Raw genomic sequence first — 19683 nt, 5'->3', positions numbered from 1 at the left:
AAAATTCACTACACATATACGGAACTACACTGCCCACCAAAAAAGCGGTACACTAAAAATTTAGAAAAAATTTATCAAACTTTAATCGTTTGTAAAACAAGAAATATTTATGATACAAGGGTGTTTCAAAAAAGGAATTAAAGCTTAAAACCAGTACTTTGAGAAACTTTTAATGCCAATTAAGTGGCATGATTAATTTGCTAATAACCGATGATAGAATGAAAACTTGCAAAATCGATAAATAGAACGTGCAGTTTATCGAGTTATGTGGAGTGAATGTTGATGTAACTCAATGAGATAAAAAGCGCGTGAAAGTTCGAATTTTTCCCTTCAAAATGCAATTTTGCTGAACTCGATAGGATAATTTTTCGCTAAGTTATGCCAATTTGAAGAAAAGTTGTTTTTTACGAGATAATAATGAATTGTGAATTGCAATGTCACTGTTATCAATGCAAATTACTACGATTCTGTCCAAGATATTTTGTTGGTTTAAAAACATATCCGTGTGTGTGTGTGTGTGTGTGTGTATTTGCATATCACAAGGCTGAAGACCCCGTAGTTCGTTAATTCCACAGTATTTAAAGACTCTAAACCCTTCTTGTGAAGTGTGTGTTTGCGTGTGTGTGTGTGTGTGTGTGTGTGTGTGTGTGTGTGTGTGTGTGTGTGGTGTGTATTTGCATACCACAAGGATAAGGACCCCGTGATTCGTCAATTCCACAGTATTTAAGGACTCCAAACCCTTCTTGTAAAGTGTGTGTGTGTTTCTATTTCTTTCAAAATTTTCATTTTACTTTATAAGTAAAATATAGCTTATTTTATTACGAATTGAACTGTATATGATAAAGTTACGATGCGACATTCCCAATTTCAAAAAATAATTAAAAACCTTTCTATACGCATAGTACACGCACCCGTCTGCGTGTTCGTGCGCTACGGAAGTGACTCCCTTCGATTTCAAGGTGTCTTTAATATGTTGTACAGATAAAAATAAGAGACACGTATTTTTTTATACGTGCCCTAATATACTTTTAAGGGTAAAACACAGCTTTGAAAAAAATCGGTTTTTTTCTTTCAAAACGTGTATCGTCGAAACTATAAGAGATAAAGAAAAATATTCTAATTGAAAGTTAAATGTTCTAATTGAAAATTAAAAATATTCTTCAAGCTATTTAACTTTCAAATAGAACATTTTTCTCTTTACACGCTTCGAAAGAAAAAAACCGATTTTCTTTAAAGGGATGTTTCACACCCTAAAAGTACATTAGGGTACGTATAAAAAAATACGTGTCCCTTATTTTGATTTACAACGTATTAAACGCTTGTCAAAATCGAAGCGGTCAAAACACTTTATAGTACACGGACAGGTGCACGTACCATGCATTATGGTGGTGGTTTTTAATTATTTTAGAAAAATGGAAAGGTCGTATTATAACTTTGTCATATAGCATTGAATTCGTAATAAAATAAGCTTTACCAGGTGTATGCATAAATTTTTTCCAGTTTCACTAAGAGATAGTGCCAGCAAAAAGTACGCAGCGTATTAATTTGACACATACGTCATTTTGCTTGTCTGACATAGAACTACAAACACACACAAGTTGAGTCCGCCAAAAACTAGCGTCTTTGTTTTATTGTTCAATGATCATGTCGAGTTTTGTACCTGAAAAACAACATTTGCGGCACGCATTGCTTTTTTTATTTAATCAAAAAAAAGGCTATTGAAAGTCATCGTTTGCTGGTAGAAACATATGGTGAACACGCTCCATCGATTAGAACATGTGAGACATGGTTTCGACAATTTAAAAGTGGTTCAATGTGAAAGACAGTAAGCGCTCTGGTAAACCACAAAAATGCGAAGACGAGCAATTGCAGAAATTATTGGATGATGACCCAACTCAAACTCAACGGCAATTAGCAGAAGCATTACATGTATCACAAGAAACAATTAGCAGACGTTTACGAGCAATAGGAAAAATCAATAAACTCGGTAAATGGGTCCCACACAATTTGAATGAACGTCAAATGGAAAATCGCAAAGTCACTTGTGAAATGCTGCTTCAACGCCACGAAAGGAAATCATTTTTGTATCGAATTGTGACGGATGACGAAAAATGGATTGATTTTGAAAACCCGAAGTGGAAAAAATCGTGGCTTTCACCTGGCGAAGCCGATCCATCAATACGAAGGCCAAATCGCTTCGGCAAGAAGACCATGCTCTGTGTCTGGTGGGACCAGAGCGGTATTGTGTATTATGAACTCTTGATTGAAGCCCGGCGAAACCGTTAATACACAACGCTATCGCCAACAAATGATTAATTTAAACCACGCATTAATCGAAAGACGACCGGAATGGGCCAGAAGACATGGCAAAGTGAATTTGTTACACGACAATGCGCCGTCTCACACAGCAAAACCAGTGAGACACCTTAAAATCTCTTGGATGGGACATCCTTCCGCACCCGTCGTACTCCCCAGACCTGGCGCCATCTAACTATCACCTCTTCGCATCAATAGGGCACGCGCTCGCACAGAGCAGCACTTCAGCAATTTCGAGGAAGTTGGAAAATGGCTCGACAAATGGTTTGCCGCAAAAGATAAGCAGTTTTTCTGGCATGGTATTCATAAATTACCTGAAAGATGGGCGAAATGTGTAGAAGCCGATGGCCAATATTTTGAATGAAAAAAAATTAATTTCCCTTGAAAATTACGTGTTTTTTTTTTACCAACAAACCGGAAAAAACTTATGCATACACCTGGTATTTTGCTTATAAAGAGAAATAAAAATAAAAAAAAATAGGTAAATGGTAGAAAAAAGTATAGAAAAAAATTTTTTTTAAATTATCTTTGCTGTTGACTCTTCGAGCCATTCAACTTTCATTTAGAACATTTTTCCTATCTCTTATAGTTTCGACGATACCCGCTTCGAAAGAAAAAAACCAATTTTTTTCAAAGAGGTTTTTCACCCTTAAAAGTGCATTAGAGCACGTGTAATAAAATACGTTTATTCACGGTCCTCGAGATTATCATTTAGACTACGATGTTCCCGACATATGATGATTTTTGTAAGCAGATGTCACACTTCATATTCGATAAGAGATTTTTATTTGTCAACTAAGTTAATGCGTTAATTTGTGATGAGATTTGTAATCTTAATGTAATTTAAAATGCTTGTTGTTATAGAATCTAAGTTCTTGTACTGAAGAAGATCAATGATTAAAGGTCGAAACGTTTACATTTATTTGGCATTTGTTTGTTTTTGGCGAACAAGCAGGGCTCCTTAGCTCGTCTTGTTTTATTTGAAATATTATTCATAAGAGCCTTGAAATTGTATTTGTTTTTAATTAATTTTTTAAATGTTTTTTCGTTATTATAAAGTATTTTTTGAGTTATTCAACTTTTATTTAGAACATTTTTCTTTATCTCTTCTAATTTCAACGATATACGCTTAAAAAAAGAAAAAAAAAAGATTTTCTGCAAAGGGGTGTTCTAGCCTCTAAAATTGAGATCGGTCACGTATAAAAAAATACGTGTCCCTTATTATCTGTACTACAACATATTAAAAGCTCGTTTAAATCTGAGGTGGACACTTCCCTGTGTTTCCTTGTTAGTAGGAACAGCACGAATTTTATAGTAGCCTTTCGACGCTCACTTGCGTGATTGGTACTGTCAGAACAACGATCATTAATTTGTAAAACTCTGGTCATACTTTTTTCCACAAATTACTTTTCATAATTAGTGATATTTAACGTTTGAAAAAACCTGTACTAAAAATCGGATAAAAAAAATAGTTTTTTTTACTGTAAAAATGTTTTCGGTCCAGTTATAGTTCGGGTCTATTAGCCTGTACAATATTTCTATTTTGATTTCGGTTTCGGCTAAAATAATGGTTATGATCCGGCTACATAGAAACATTATATATAATTTTAATAGAATTTTAATACAATCACAGTAAAATTTCATTAAAAAGTCAGTAAAATATCATTAAAATTTCAAGGAAATTTTATTATAATCTTATTGTTAGTGAACTGTTATAAAAAATTCAATAAATTATTTAATTTCATTAATTTGTCATTGACATATTATAAATTTGATAACTCTTTTGTAAAATTTTATTAAAATTTTAATAAAATCTTGATAAAATTTTAATGAAATCACTAACCAAAATGTTCTAAAATAAACAAAATTCAACAAAATTTCATTAAAATTTTTTCACCAGGATAGTAAATTACACTCGTTCTATATATCCGATGAACTTCTACCTATAGGCGTTTGGAAGAACTCTATGGTTAATAAACTGATGTTGATAAGAATCGTGTTGCGTTCATGATGTAAGAAGAAAAGTGAATCATTCCCCCGGATGCGCGGGGATTAAAGGTGGTGAGGATCTTATCAACAAAGTTTTTTCCAAAAATTTAAATGAGCAATAACAACAGTCTGTGCCGCAAATTAGCTCAATTTTTGATTGGTCGAGATTCACGAATCACCGCCATTATATGCAATGATTCACTTTTTTTCTTCTTATACCATAATCGCATTAAGGATGTATGATAGCACTTCTTTAGTCAAATAACCATCTGTATTTAAAATTTAAAATAATAAAGTAATTGTTATTAAATAATGGGGTAATTTCTAAACATAACTATCACATTTAATTTTTAGTTAACTATTCATTTTTAAGTAAATTACTATCTAATTTTTAAGGAATTTATTTATAAAATAAAGCTAGAAGCTCTCTTGATTTCAATATTAACCTATAAAACGCAAAATTTATATTTTGAATCATTTATTTATCGGCAAAATTACAAATCTGTATCTAATATGTTATTTTATATATAATATTATTAAATATCTACATTACTTCTTCGAAGGAAGATTATGTTGCAAAAATTAAATTATATTATTGTAATAAAATTGATAATACGCATTAAATAGTGAAATTGGCTAATCTGGCAAGGCAACCTATTAACTTAGCTAGTGTAATGTTTAGAGATCATACATTACATGAAAAGCATGAGAGGTATAAATGTATAAATAAGTATAGAAAACAATCTTCTCCGAAGAGATTAAAAGAAAAATTTACGACCAAAAAATTATGCACGTTTTACTTTTTAAGCAAAGTTTTAGAAGATACTTATTAACAGATGATGTTTTCTTGAAATTCAGGTATTAGAGATTACTTTTCTTGAAAATTATACGGTGACTTGCTTATTTTTTTATGATTTATGTAATCTCTTATCAAAAAATATAATCACATTAATTCTTATTATTATTATTTTATAATTGTTAGTATAAAAGATATCGTGGCAGATAAACGGTTAATATGTTACAAAGACTACATGTTACAGATATTTCATAATTTTCTCGAAAATGATGACGATAAAATGAGCTAAAATTTTATATAGAACAAAATATATTAATAAGTATCTTAGCAAAATATAGTAACGGTGTTATTTTCGAAATTCTAACATACATCCTTAATTATTTACCAAGTTAATCAAAAAAATAATAAAATGGTATTCCACCCCTGCTTTCCTCTACTAAAGAAACAAATTAAATGGCATATAATGATTTGTCTGTAATGCACGGATCCAGCTTAAAAGTACAAAATTAGAAACGTGGTTAAATGCACAATACCAATTTGTAGTGTGTTGTATCGTCTCTTATTCTTACCAATTTTTTTCATAAAAACTCGTAAATCACACGAGAATGCACATAAATGTACGAGAATGCACATGCCATATTTATTGCAAATTGATTGTTAACATGTGCATGATTAAAAAGAAGATTCAAGAAATAATTTTATTAGAAAAAAATTTTAATTCAAAAAATTTCCAAAATTATCTTGAGTATCAATAAAATTCCATAAAAATCCATAAAGAGAAAATCTTAAAAAATAAATTCCGTGAAATTTCAAATTTTTCCAATTTTTACTTGTAATAAACACCCTGTTGTTATTACCGTTTGTGGTACACCCACGTCATCAATTCTGTCGTTCGGAAAATTTTTCAAACTAAGAAGTCATTAACTTTCTACATACTCGCAGTCCATGATTATTAGTTATAATCATGGACTGCGAGTATGTAGAAAGTTAATGACTTCTAGAAATTATTAATTAAATGATGGAACAATAACAATACAATAATAGGTTGATACAGTAGTTTTTAAAAATTTATCTTTAATTTATCTTCTTTTTCATCACAAAAAATTATTAATCTTCAAAACTCGAGTTTGCGGATTAACTTCTGAAAATTTATCGCATTTGACATAAAAGTTACTTCGCCTTTATGTTAAATGCGGTCGCAAGCGGCCGGCGCAACTGTAAGCTCTGACGTTACGTTAAACATGAACTGCGAGTATGTAGAAAGATAGTGACTTCTCAGTTTGAAAAACTTTCCGAGAGACAGAATCGATGACCGTGGGTGTACATACATATGTACACGCACCAGCAGAAATGGTACCCTCCGCGCTGATGCTCGGCTGCTGCACACATGCAAAGCCGCGCACGTACGTGTTTCGTGGTAGCACTGCGGAGGTCGGAGTGCGGGCAGAAAGTAGTGGAGGGCGTTTCAATATCGCATCTTCCTCGCTCGACGCTGGGTCGAGAAAGAAGACACAAATCGACGTGCTGGAGAAACTCGGTGTACCTTGCTATGCGCCTATACGGGCAGTATATGGGATACCACGGTTGGTCGCGCACTATTTTAATTTTTAATTGCGTGCATAAGTTTTAATAAAGAAATTTACTCAAATACAAAGATTTGTTTAAAAAATAATGTAAATAAAATTACAATTTTTAATAATAAATTAAAATTATGTCATCACAGTAATACAGCTTCAATTCATGGGACTGTTACTTTATGTCACGACATAATTTTAATTAATTAATAAAATTTGTAAATCTCTAAACAATTATTTATTAAAACAATCTGTATTAGAAAATTTCATTCGATTAATTTGCGAAACACGCACGTGCGCGGCTTCGCGTGTGTGCGGCAGCCGAGCGCCAGCGCAAAGGGACACTATTTCTGCCGGCGCGTGTGTAGACACACACACACACACACACACACACAAACACACACACACAGACACGCACGCACGCACGCACGCAGGCACGCACACAAGGTGTTCATTAATGGTTGTATCCACTTTTTACCATAAGAACATTATTTACCGATGAATATATGTATTTCTAACATATTATTATATTAGAAATAACAAATGCTTGCTCCTATGATAAAAAGTGGCAACATTCATTAATAATCAACCTCTATATATAAATATAAATATGTGTGTGTATGTGTGCGTGTGTGTGTGTGTGTGCGCGTGCGTGTGTGTGTGTGTGTGTGTGTGTACATATAAGGGTGTTAAAAAAGGGGTCACATGTTTTAATAACGGGTAGTATTGATCAAAACAAGAAGAAAAGGTCTAATTAACATGTGTTCTAAAACTAATATTTTTAAAAATACAAGCTATTTTGTTATTTGTTCTTTGTCATTTTCTTATTAGTCGTGCCATCTTTACAATATAATGAACAAAGGAGTAGGCTTGTAGTATCTATTGCGAACCAAACGTAAATATCAGGAGAGAGAAATAAAGTTAGAATAGGTGATTTGAAAAAGTGCGTGATTCTCTAAGACGTAGAGCTGAAATATATGTGAGAGTGAATGGCAATCGGCATAGAGCAACTCTTCTAATGCCAAGTCAGCATTACAATTTTTTTTGTTTTTTGTAAAACAAAGTTTTAATTTTGTTATCATACATTCAGTTTCTTTACTTCAGTTTTTTTTATAGAAGATAAATAATTACATTTTATATTAAAATAAAAATTGTTTCCTTATCTTTCTTTATTTTTTTATTTTTTAAAGCACCTAAAAAAAGAGATATCCCCATTGTATCGCACTCTCCCCTACTCCTTTGCACAATTAATAAGAAAATAAAAAAGAGCTCAAATAACAAAATAGCTTGTATCTTTGAAGATATTAGTCTAAGAAACCATACTAATTATACTTTTTTTTTTCTTGTTTTGATCAATACTACTTGCTATTAAAACATGTGATCCGTTTTTCCAAAACCCTATATATATATATATATATATATATATATATATAGGGTGTCAAGTAACTACCGCCTCTGGTTTCGTGGATTGATAGATCAAGTAAAACTGAACAGAAAAGTCCTTTACCATTCTTTAATATTTGCCATAGTTAACAAAATAAAAATTAATAAATTCTGCGAATAAGCATGTATTACCGCGCGCAAGGACCGCTCGCCGTTCGCCGAGACGTAGGCAGCCGCGGCTATAGGCGGGGCGCGGTACGGTGAGGAGGGAAAAGCAGCAGTAGCTGCGGCCTGCGAGCGGCGCGGCAAGGAAAGAGAAGGCTCCCCAGCTGCCTACGTCTCAGCGACCAGTGGGCGGTCCTTGCGCGCGGTGATACGCGCTTATTCGCAGATTTTATTAATTTTTATTTCGTTAACTATGGCAAATATTAAAAAATGGTAAAGGATTTTTCTGCTCAGTTTTACTTGATTTATCAAACCACGAAACCAGGGGCGGTAGTTACCTGACACCCTGTATATATATATGTATACACAGTGTTTTATTTTAATCTAGCCAGGCGAATATTTCAAACGGTGTTGAGTTTAGAGAAAAATGTTTCAGACAAAAGTTGTAGGGTTCGGACACAAGATGATGGGCTTGAGTTTTTTATGAAGGTAAAACTAAAGGTAATATGAAGGTCAACTTTGTTTTTTTTTAATTAAATGTATTTTTCATTGCATTTTTTGAAAGAACATAAAATTTTGCAATAAAATTGTCTGACACGTTTTTTATAAAAATCCATAATTTTTGAGGAAATTTAGCAGATAAAAAAAAATATGTTTTTTGTAAAGAGAATCATGCATCAATTTGTACATGTTCATGAACATTTCTCGTTTTTAGAGTTACCCGGAATCAACGGCGTGGACGTAACAAAAATCTGATTCCATTAAAGTGCTTAATTTACATGAGTCCTCTTGCCTTTCACTTTCGGGGTGCTTGATTTATGTGAGTCCATTTGCCTCTCACTTTCGGGGTGTTTGATTTATGTGAGTCCCCTTGCCTCTCACTTTTGGGGTGCTTGATTACAGTGAGTCTCCTCTCCTCTCACTACATATCAGACTAACATTACAGGAGATGTTCAAGAACGTCTCCTTCAACGGCTAAGCTCATGCGTAATCGACGCTGAAGTGAAAGCGTCGTTCTTTGTAACAATTCTTCAGGAATTAGGTGCCATTGCATTACGTATGCGATTCTGCATGTCATCGCGAGTTGTTGGCTCTGTAGTAAAAACAATCCCTTTCACGTAACCCCATAAAAAATAATCGCACGGTGTTAAGTCTCGTGAATTCGATGGTCAGCGAATGAAACCATTTCTGCCTATCCAACGTTGAAAAAACCTTTCATTTAAATAATCACGGACAACACCCGCACAGTGTGCCGGGGCGCCATTGTGTTGAAACCACATGCCTCTGAGAGTGTGCAAATTGATGTCTTCCATCAACTCTTGCAGATTAGTTTGCAAAAACTGCAGGTCGCAGCGTTTAAATTGCTCCATTTAAATTGGCATTAAAAACCGAATTTTAAGGGCAAATCACTTCCACCCGTATCACATTAAAAGACACCAGGCTTTGACTGATGATCAGAAAGGGGTACGCGTTCAATTTTGTCGGTGGGTTTTGCAAAGACTAGCAGAAGATATCATGTTTTTTGACAGGATGCTTTTTAGCGATGAGGCCGCATTCCATAATAACAAAGATTTCAATCGCCACAACTGCCATTACTATTCAGATGTTAATCCGTTTTGGTTACGTCGTGTAGACAATCAGCACCAATAGAGAGTCAATACTTGGTGCGGAATATTGGGTGGTCAAATTGTTAGACCACACTTTTTTAATGCCAATTTAAACGGAGCGATGTATCTGCAGTTTTTGCAAACTAATCTGCAAGAGTTGATGGAAGACGTCAATTTGCACACTCTCAGAGGCATGTGGTTCCAACACGATGGCGCCCCGGTACACTGTGCGGGTGTTGTCCGCGATTATTTAATTGAAAGGTTTTTTCAATGTTAGATAAGCAGAAACGGTTTCATTCGCTGGCCACCAAATTCACCAGACTTAACACCGTGCGATTATTTTTTATGGGATTACATGAAAGAGATGGTTTTTGCTACAAATCCAACAACTCCCAATGACATGCAGAATCGCATACGTAATGCAATAACACTAATTCCTAAAAAAATGTTACAAAGAACAATGCTTTCACTTCAGCGTTGACTGTGCATGTATCTAACCGTTGAAGGAGACGTTTTTGAACATCTCCTGTAATGTTAGTCTGATGTGTAGTGAGAGGAGAAGGGATTCACTGTAATCAAACACCCCGAAAGTAAGAGGTAAAGGAACTCACTGTAATCAAACATCCCGAAAGTGAGAGGCAAGAAGACTCACTGTAATCAAGCACTCCAAAAATGAAAGGCAAGAGGACTCACGTAAATCAAACATCCTAAAAGTGAGAGGCAAGGAAACTCAGGTAAATCAAGTACCCCAATAAAATCAGATTTTCGTCACGTCCACGCCGTTGATTCCGGGTAACTTTAAGAACAAAAAATGTTCATAAACATGTACAAATTGATGCATGATTCTCTTTACGAAAAACATATTTTTTTTTAATTGCTAAATTTCCTAACAAATTATGGATTTTCATAAAAAACGTGTCAGACAATTTTAATGCAAAATTTTGTTCTTTCAAAAAATGCAATAAAAAATACATTTCATTAAAAAAAAGTTGACCTTCATATAACCTTCAGTTTTACCTTCATCAAAAACTCAAGCCCGCCATCTTGTGTCCCCCTCCAAACTCTACAACTTTTATCTGAAACATTTTTCTCTAAACTCCACAGCATTTGAAATATTCGCCTAGCTAGATTAAAATAAAACACCTTTTACATATGTGTGTGTGTGCGTGTACGCGCGCGCGCGCGCGTGTATATACGAAGAACCCCAAAAAAAACCGGACTGACTGTATGGTGGGTGAAATTTCGGTAGTACCGCGTTCTCCCGCTGGGGGCGTATACAGCTGACATTCCGCTGTCAACCTGCAACGCATCGCTGCCGTAAAAAGTTCCATTCCGTTCGCGTGAATTTTTTCGTAAAACTTGTTTTGTGTGCTCGTCGTTTTTTGCGATGGCTAATTTGCGTGAACAGCGTGCTGCCATCAAATTTTGATTTTTGCTTGGAAAAAGTGGCACAGAAGAGACCTGATTTGTGGACGACAGGTGACTGGCTTTTCCACCATGACAACGCTCCTGCTCACACAGCGTTGTCAGTACGCCAATTTTTGACACAAAGTGATATGACCCCCTTACCTCATCCTCCGTATTCATCCGACTTGGTCCCCTGTGACTTCTTTTTATTCTCCCAAATGAAAAAATACCTGAGAAAAAAGCGTTTTGTCGACATTGATGACGTAAAGAGAAAAACGACGGAGGTGCTGTCAGACATCACAGAAGATAAATTTAAAAAATGTTTTGATCAATGGAATAAAAGATTAGACAAGTGTATTAGCATTAATGAAGAGTACTTCGAAGAAGATTAGAGGTTTTTTGTATATAAAATAAATAAAAAAATTTTAATAAATCAGTCCGGTTTTTTTTGCCCCCCCCCCCCTTGTATATATATATATGTACTTAATAAATTATATATTAAAATTACCATAGCCAAAGAACTTCGCTCAGAACAGTACCAATTAGACCATTTATAATTAAGAATGTCCACTGATGGCTATTGGGCCATTCAAATTCTTCCCAATGACTATAATGAAGAATAAAAAATAAAGGCCACAGAAGTGTTAAATTGAATATTCCCACAAAGCCAAAGAACATTGGTATATCCATCTTGTCTTCGTGATCTACTTTCCTTTTTAAAAATACAATATATGCCGCATAGAAAAAAGCACTGACTAGAGCTAATATTATGCCCGTTGATATATTATTATTTTCTATAGTTAAATCCGAAATACCGACTAATACCTGTAAGTAAAGTAAATATTTTTCAAGATATGTCACATAATATACTTAACGCGCTAAAACCTTTATCAGTGTTTTCAAAAGAGTATGAAATCAACGCTAATTACATTCTCCTCCCCTGCTCTCAAATTCTTACTGATCTAGAATATTATTTTATTTAATTGTATTTGCATTATTAAACTTACAACTTACCAGTCCAAAGATGCTAACTACTACAGTAGCTAATTTGGATAATGTAAATTTATCCCCTCCGTTACTGGGAAAAGAGGCAGCGAGAAGTAAAGTAAATAAACTAGACGTTGAAGACAATACAGTAACGATTGCTGTTTGGGTTTGCTCCAATGATATCTGGTATGTGTAATTTGCCATAAACCACTAGAAGATAGTTGATTAATAAATCACTTAATATCAATACTGTAATACACTCGATTCGAACATTTCACATTACGTTACTCACAAATAAGCAAAACATAAGAGCTATTTTAGCTATTTTTTGTATGGAAAATTTATTAGCTTGTCGTCTTGCATGTTCTCCAGCTCTAACACTAGCTTGATAACTAAGTCGCGCCAATAGAGCCTCGGTGGCATCGCTCTCTGACATATGACGTACTTCCGCCAGTTTACTAAATCTCACAGAACGAATAGACGAATCGTCGCTTTCCGTACCCGATGATCGATCGCAATGATCCGGAGTTTTTATTGGAACAAACGTTGGATCACTCTGTCATAAAATGAATGGTCATTATTAGATACAACCAAATATTATTTCTATTTGTAACAAACCGCCTTTCCGCCGCCCCCCCTCCCCCCTCGGACCGTCCACCGTTCCAGGCTGTCCGGCCGAACAACCGCCGAACAGCGAGAAACCGGCGCACAGCGTCAATAAGATTGTAAAACCGGCGTAGCGCGCGTATACGCATCCGCGCGTCGAAAGATCTCCGCGCGCACGCGCTCGACCGGAGTGGCGGACGCTGGACCGATCTCGAGCGGCAGGGATTCCCCCTCCGATACCGTACCGTTCCGTATCCCCGCACCGTCCCTGCCCTCGAGACTCGACTATATAAGCGCCGCCGCTCCTATAGTCGAGGCTTCTTTTCCGTCCGCCTTCCGTCCGAGAAAAAGTGTATCCCGAGCGCTCAGTGGAGTTAAGCGAACTTAGCTTCAGTCAAGTGATCTTGACACGAGCCATCCGTTTCCTAGACCGCCGGTTCACGGGCTCAAGTCCATCTTGGGCTCCACCAGGAGATCCTGGTAGCCGGCACTTTTCCGTTCCGCCGTCCTGTTCCGGTATCGACTCACGACTCGGGGTGTGGAGTTCCACGCCTCCACCAAGTGATCTTGGCGTGAGTCGATTACCACCGCCGCATAACATCGCGGTACTAACCGCAGCACGTCGCGATCGGATTTAAAATGTACAGCTATACCGCGCGCGCGACGTCTCCGGCCGTGGCCACGGCCTTCGGCAAGGCCACAGCACCAGCGCGTCAATAGGGATTCCGAATTCCGAGAATCTCGGCTCGGAATCCCGCGCCTGTAAATAAACACCGCCTGTAGTTACCGCGTTTAAATCCGGCCGTTCCGACTATCGCGTCATACGTTCCGTTTTTCCGTCCGCGCGTTCTGATTCTCCGTTTGTCCGTCCGCGCGTAATTCTAAGCTTTTGTTACGTCTGTCCGAGCGTCATCGTCATTCGTCCGTCCGCGCGCCGCGTCCAGAACGCTACGATATTGTACAGTACCGAGAACACGCGAAATAAAGTCTATTTTATTTATCAACCATCCACGTCTAGTTCTCTTGGCGACCTCATCCGCGTCCTCGCCCGCCGAACTCACGCCCCCCGTGCGCGGAAAAGCCAGGTCGTTACATATTTTTAACATATATGGTGCGCGCCAAACATAATTTATTTTACATTAGAATTTCAACACTTTTTCAAGATTTATCATTTAAAAGACAAATCAGTTATTTAATGCACACAATTTAATGCATACAATAAAAAAATACAATATAAGAATATACAAATATAAATTAATAATTTTGCACTTACTAAACTCGTATTAGCCTCCGAATAAAAGTTGTCGTCTTCGACATTAGGGTCTATAAACTAAAAAAAAAACGTATATTAGAATCTAAAAGTATAACAAACAGAATAATGTGTAAACAATTTTGTAATTCAATAGATAAATACCATGTATGTCGCAGGTTTATTACATTGTTCTCGCCAAGGTGGCCAAAAGCACAGACCAAGCAAATAAAGTGTAAACATAGATGTTCTTATATATGTACTAAAAAATGGCTTCTCGAACGTTTCATCTCTGTAAATATACTAAAACACAATATATATTATCATTGTGGTTACATTAATATTATTATTACATATATGAAAGAGATAAGGGTATTATAGCTACCATAAACATTATGACTACTCTTATTATCTCCATTATTAAATGAAGAATTTCAATGATTGCTTATGGAATTATTCGTTTAGTAACAACTCGCCGTTTTTTTATGATGCTATTATGACAATATATAATAGCTGACAATTCTTATAAAACATTTTTTGCTTTTGAACACTTCAAAACTTCATATATTATATATGAAGTACATTTTAGGACTTACTTAATATTTCCATTGTTTTTAAACTTCAGTATATTATCACATGAATATATAAAAAATATAAGATATGTAAAAGATATATATATATATATATATAATGTGTGTGTGTATGTGTGTGTGTGTGGGGTGTGTGTGTGTGTGTGTGTGTGTGTGTGTGTGTGTGCGCGTGTGTGTGTGTGTGTGTGTAAAGTTTGATATTGATGTAGCATTTGTGAAAAAGATTTTATCAAATAAATGTGGAAGTTGATAAACTATTGATTTCCAGCATAAAAGTTTTAGTTGAAACTAAAACTGAATTTTTTTCGCTTATTGTATTATCATCATAAATTACATAACCTGTTATGTATAATACTTCACCGCAGAAGTATGTGTTGGGTAGAATTGGGAAATAAGTAAATAACTCGTTGCTTGTAATAAAGTTACAGTTAGAGTTACTTTCTTTCAATAACTAAAACCAGGCAAATTTTCTGTTAGTAAGTCAGAAAAAAAATTCTATGATTTTCCATAAGTTTTTTCGGTCATTTTTGGAAAAATTTCAGGACTAAAGTTAAGAAAAAAGCAGTTAACAAAAACAAGAAGAAAGAAAAGATATAAAAATTTCTTATTAATTACAAACAAAATTTTAGAAAAATATCGGAAATAACATTTTTTTATATTTCTAACGCATTTTCAAGACATTTATAAAATAAAAATTTTATTGCATTTTTCAGAGAAACATTTATCTTTTTAACTTCAATGTACTTTTAAGAGAAGAATATTTATCTTTTCATAATTTGCAATTTCTTTACTTTTAATTCTTTTATTTCATTTAATAGTCTGTTTTTCTCCAAATTCTCTATTTTTTATCCTTATCAAGCGCCTTTTGCTCCTTTAATGTTTCGGGATATTTTTGATAAACATTTCGCGCCATAGTTATTATTTTTCTATTAATTTCAACTCTATCTAAACCACCTATAGTTTGGACTACATTATACGTTTGTCTTTATGCAACTGATCGATTATTTTGATTTTCTATTTCAATCTCTTATTTAATGACAACTCTTTCAACAAATGTATTTCCATGACTAAGAATCAATATTTTCTACATAAATATCTGAAGCTAATTAGAAGTTACAAATATGTTTTGGACTAATAGTGTAACAATACAATGATAGTAAGAAAGGCTCTTTTCGATCGCAGCTAGGTCTTAGTGCTAATATTTATTTGTGTGATTTTATGTACTTCTTCAAATTCAACCAGAATGTGCGCCGAATTAAGTCCAATCGTAACACAGCCTATCGAAATGGAATTAGTAATATCACTATTTATATTAAATTGATTAATATAAAGGTCGAGGTGGTAAGACACCGGGACCGAAGATTCCGGAGGTGCCAGATTCGAACCCTGGGTGGGATTATTTTTTGCAATAAATTTCTTACAGTTTTTTCAGGGGGAAATAGGTATATAGATGCAAATCAGCATCAATTATTATATTAAATTAATCAATTTAATATAAATAGTGATATTACTAATTCCTATTCAACACGCTGTGTTACGATCGGATTTAATTCGGCGCACATTCTGATTGAATTTGAAGAAGTATAAAAAATCACACAAATAAATATTAGCACTAAGACCTAGCTGCGACCGAAAAGAGACTTTCTTACTATTATTGTCTAATTAGAAGTGTTATCATTAACAACTCTCCAAAAATGATCAATTCTTTGGTTCTATTTCCTATACTTTTTCAACAGTTAAAACATTCTTTTGTAATAAGGAATCTAAAATGTTTCTCAATCATATTACATTCTTTACCAGATAACAAATTATTTTCAGAAAATAACTTTAAAGTTAAATTTAATTGCTTTAAACAGGAACTAAATAATCCTACTAAAAAAGATCATTATAATTTTCATTATAACATTTGTAACAAGAAAGTTAATAATCTCATAACATGAAAACTATAATTAAAACTATAATTAAAAATTAATTATAAGTTTCCAATTAATTCTTTTTGCGAATCATTTTGCATTTTTATATTCGATTTAATATAAGATTTGATTATGAGCAAACTCCCAATAATCAAATATTATATTAAATCAAATTAGGAAATACAAAATAATTCATAAAAAAAATTAATTGAAAAGCAATAATTGATTTTTAATCATAGTTTCAAATTTTCATATCATAAGATTATTAACTTTCTTGTAACAAATGTTATGATAAAAAATATAATCCAATTAACATTTTGCGATGAAATATTATTCAATTTGATCCAATTTTGAATTCATTTCTAAATTATTGAAGCATAATTGATAGCGATTTCATGGCGATGTAAATAAGGTTTTATTCACTTTATTATAATATAGCAATTTTTCCTTAAAAGTGGTGTTATTTTAGTAATAATTTTCGGTTTCTATGAAGAAAAATACACAAAAAAATGTAAAAAATTCCCGAATAGTGACAAAATCCTTGAAAATTTGTGTACTTCTTACAATACGTGACAAATTTAAATTATATTATTGGACGACTTCAAGTCGACGAAATGACTTGGTTAATAAATTTTTTCATGACTTTATAAGTTTACAAAAATTTTCTGCCCCATTTTTAAATTTAATGAGTTTTCCAGGTTTTTTCCAATTTAACTTTGTTCCTTTCTATCTATAACTGTAACTTATTGATAATTAGATTTTTTTGTAACTAGTAACTAATTTAGTGGTTACTTTTATAGTAACTTTGTTTAAAACTTATTCGTGAATTTAGCAGAATAAAATTGAAACTTTATTTTTTAAAACAAGTTCGGTTAAATTAAAATATTATGATAACATGTAGTAAATATAATTTTATGATTACTTTATCAAGTTTGAATTTAATGAGCTTTTTATTTAAAAAATATTGTAATCACATAATTTTGATAACGTATTCCATAAATATTAATTTAAGTTTATAATTCCATTAATATATGTTGATTTAAGGGAATGCTGAATTTTACGATTTGCAATACATGCATACTGTTTACGAAATATTAGTACGTAATTACATACTACTATAGCAACATCGCATACAAATAACTTTTCGTAAAACCTTTTCGTATTAAATTAGGTGTCTAAGTCTAATCCTAAAAACTTGACGTAGTTTCTTCGTGTAATCTACATGTTTGAAGACTCCAATTTCGTAAGTACAGATTGTAGAGCTTCTATATCAAGCAAATATTAGGAGTACAAATTGAAAACCGCCGTTTTCCAGTAGATGGCGCCAGCGGTAAATGCTGGCGCCAAACGTTAGATCAAAAATTTTAAATGTAAGGTTGGGCATCTGGCAACAATTCCTTATCATTGCAGTTGTGAATTTTTATCGGCGTTATATATTTTTTTGTGATCGAAAATATCGAAATTTGTGCCCAATAAGCGTCATTTGCGAAAAGTTTTGCTTTTTGCCTTCAATTCGAAAAAATCTGCGGCTGAGGCGCGTCGAATGATTGTAAAAACTTATGGTGAGGCTTCCATTAATGAAAGAACGTGTCGAGAATGGTTTCAACGCTACAAAAGTGGTGATTTTGGCATAAAGGACAAGGAGCGTCCCGGATCGGTGAAAAAGTTTGAAGGCGCAAAGTTAGAGGTATTATTGGGGTGAAACCATCATAGAACGTCGCTATCAAGCACAACTAATGCGTTTGAGCCAAGCATTGCAGGAAAAACGGTCACAATACGAGCAAATACACGAAAAAGTGATTTTGCTGCACGACAACGCTCGGCCACATGTTGCTCAGGTCGTTAAAACCTATCTGGAAAAATTAAAATGGGTGACGTCTTACCTCATCCGCCGTATTCTCCTGACATCGCCCCTTCAGATTACCACTTGTTCCGATCAATGGCGCATGGCCTGGCTGAGCAGCACTTCCATTATTACGAAAAGGCCAAAAACTGGGTCGATTCGTGGATCGCCGCAAAAGACGAGCAGTTTTTTCGACGCGGGATTCGTATGCTGCCCGAAAGGTGGGAGAAAGTAGTGGCCAGCGATGGACAATACTTTCAAGAATAAGTATGTAACCATTTTTCAACAATCAATCCTCAAATTTTGACAAAAAACGGCGGTTTTCAATTTGTACTCCTAATATAATAGCTCAGAACGCCATATTCTAACAAATGAGGAAAAAATCACAATTAATAATTTTTTTGGTTCTCTGTATAAAATCCATATTGTAAACATATGTTAATACATATACTTTAATTCTGGAATAGGATTTTCAAATCTGTAAAAGTAATACATACGAAAAGTTGTTACAAAATTATTGCGCTTAATCGGTAAACAGAACAGACTTCAGGATCCACTTAAATTCTTAAAACAACTCTATGATTTATTGTACAACATAATATTGTATACAACATAACAGAACGTTTATTATAAACAAAATAATTTAATGATGTTAAAAATATAAGATTCTTTTATCTAAAATAGCAATGTTTGAATAGTATAAAAAATTAATTGGAAACTACTCATTACTTTTTTAATAACTATATAACTGTGACTATAGTTTACAGTTATAACTATATAAAAAAATTATAATTTTGACTGCGTTACGGAATTCACTGCAATATATTAAATATTGAAAAGCTATAGTTCATGTTATATTTATTGTAGATTTTCATTACTCTGACAAGGAAATATTCCAAAGTGAAAATTTAGATTTTAATAAAACTTTGTATACATATAGGTAATATAAATAAAAAAACTTTAGAATATCAGTTGCTACCAAAAATCAATTTAAGGAATTTCGGAACGCAGACAAAGTAACTTTCTCAATCTTGTGTGTTAAATCAAATTCGAAAAACAAATTGATATATAACTTATTAACTTTCATACTTATTTGGTAAAATCTCTTTCATAAATGTAATATAAATAAACTTTCCTTTATCAAAGTGTTTACTTAAATTATTTTAAAAATTCACAGAAAATTCCAGGATTCTTCAGATTTTATTTAAACTGTCAACATTAAAGAATTTTTTAAAACAACTTTAAAATAAATTTGTTT

The 19683-nt window shown here is 33.7% G+C and overlaps 1 protein-coding gene across 2 annotated transcripts in view; it reads right to left on the bottom strand.

Moving 5' to 3' along the window:
• The window catches only part of LOC105203352 (solute carrier family 35 member F5), a 31955-nt gene that overhangs the window by 8553 nt on the left and 3719 nt on the right, over positions 1-19683 (bottom strand). For both annotated transcript variants that reach the window (XM_039448978.1, XM_039448977.1), the window contains exons 3-7: positions 14245-14382; positions 14104-14160; positions 12517-12780; positions 12252-12434; positions 11746-12062 (exon numbers count right to left, since the gene is read on the bottom strand). In XM_039448978.1, coding sequence (XP_039304912.1) covers positions 11746-12062; positions 12252-12434; positions 12517-12780; positions 14104-14160; positions 14245-14382 — 959 coding nt within the window. The remainder of the gene's footprint in view (positions 1-11745; positions 12063-12251; positions 12435-12516; positions 12781-14103; positions 14161-14244; positions 14383-19683) is intronic.

The sequence above is a fragment of the Solenopsis invicta genome, chromosome 5 (assembly GCF_016802725.1).
Source record: "Solenopsis invicta isolate M01_SB chromosome 5, UNIL_Sinv_3.0, whole genome shotgun sequence".
Lineage (NCBI taxonomy): Eukaryota > Metazoa > Arthropoda > Insecta > Hymenoptera > Formicidae > Solenopsis > Solenopsis invicta.
This window is presented reverse-complemented; position numbering and strand designations above follow the sequence as displayed.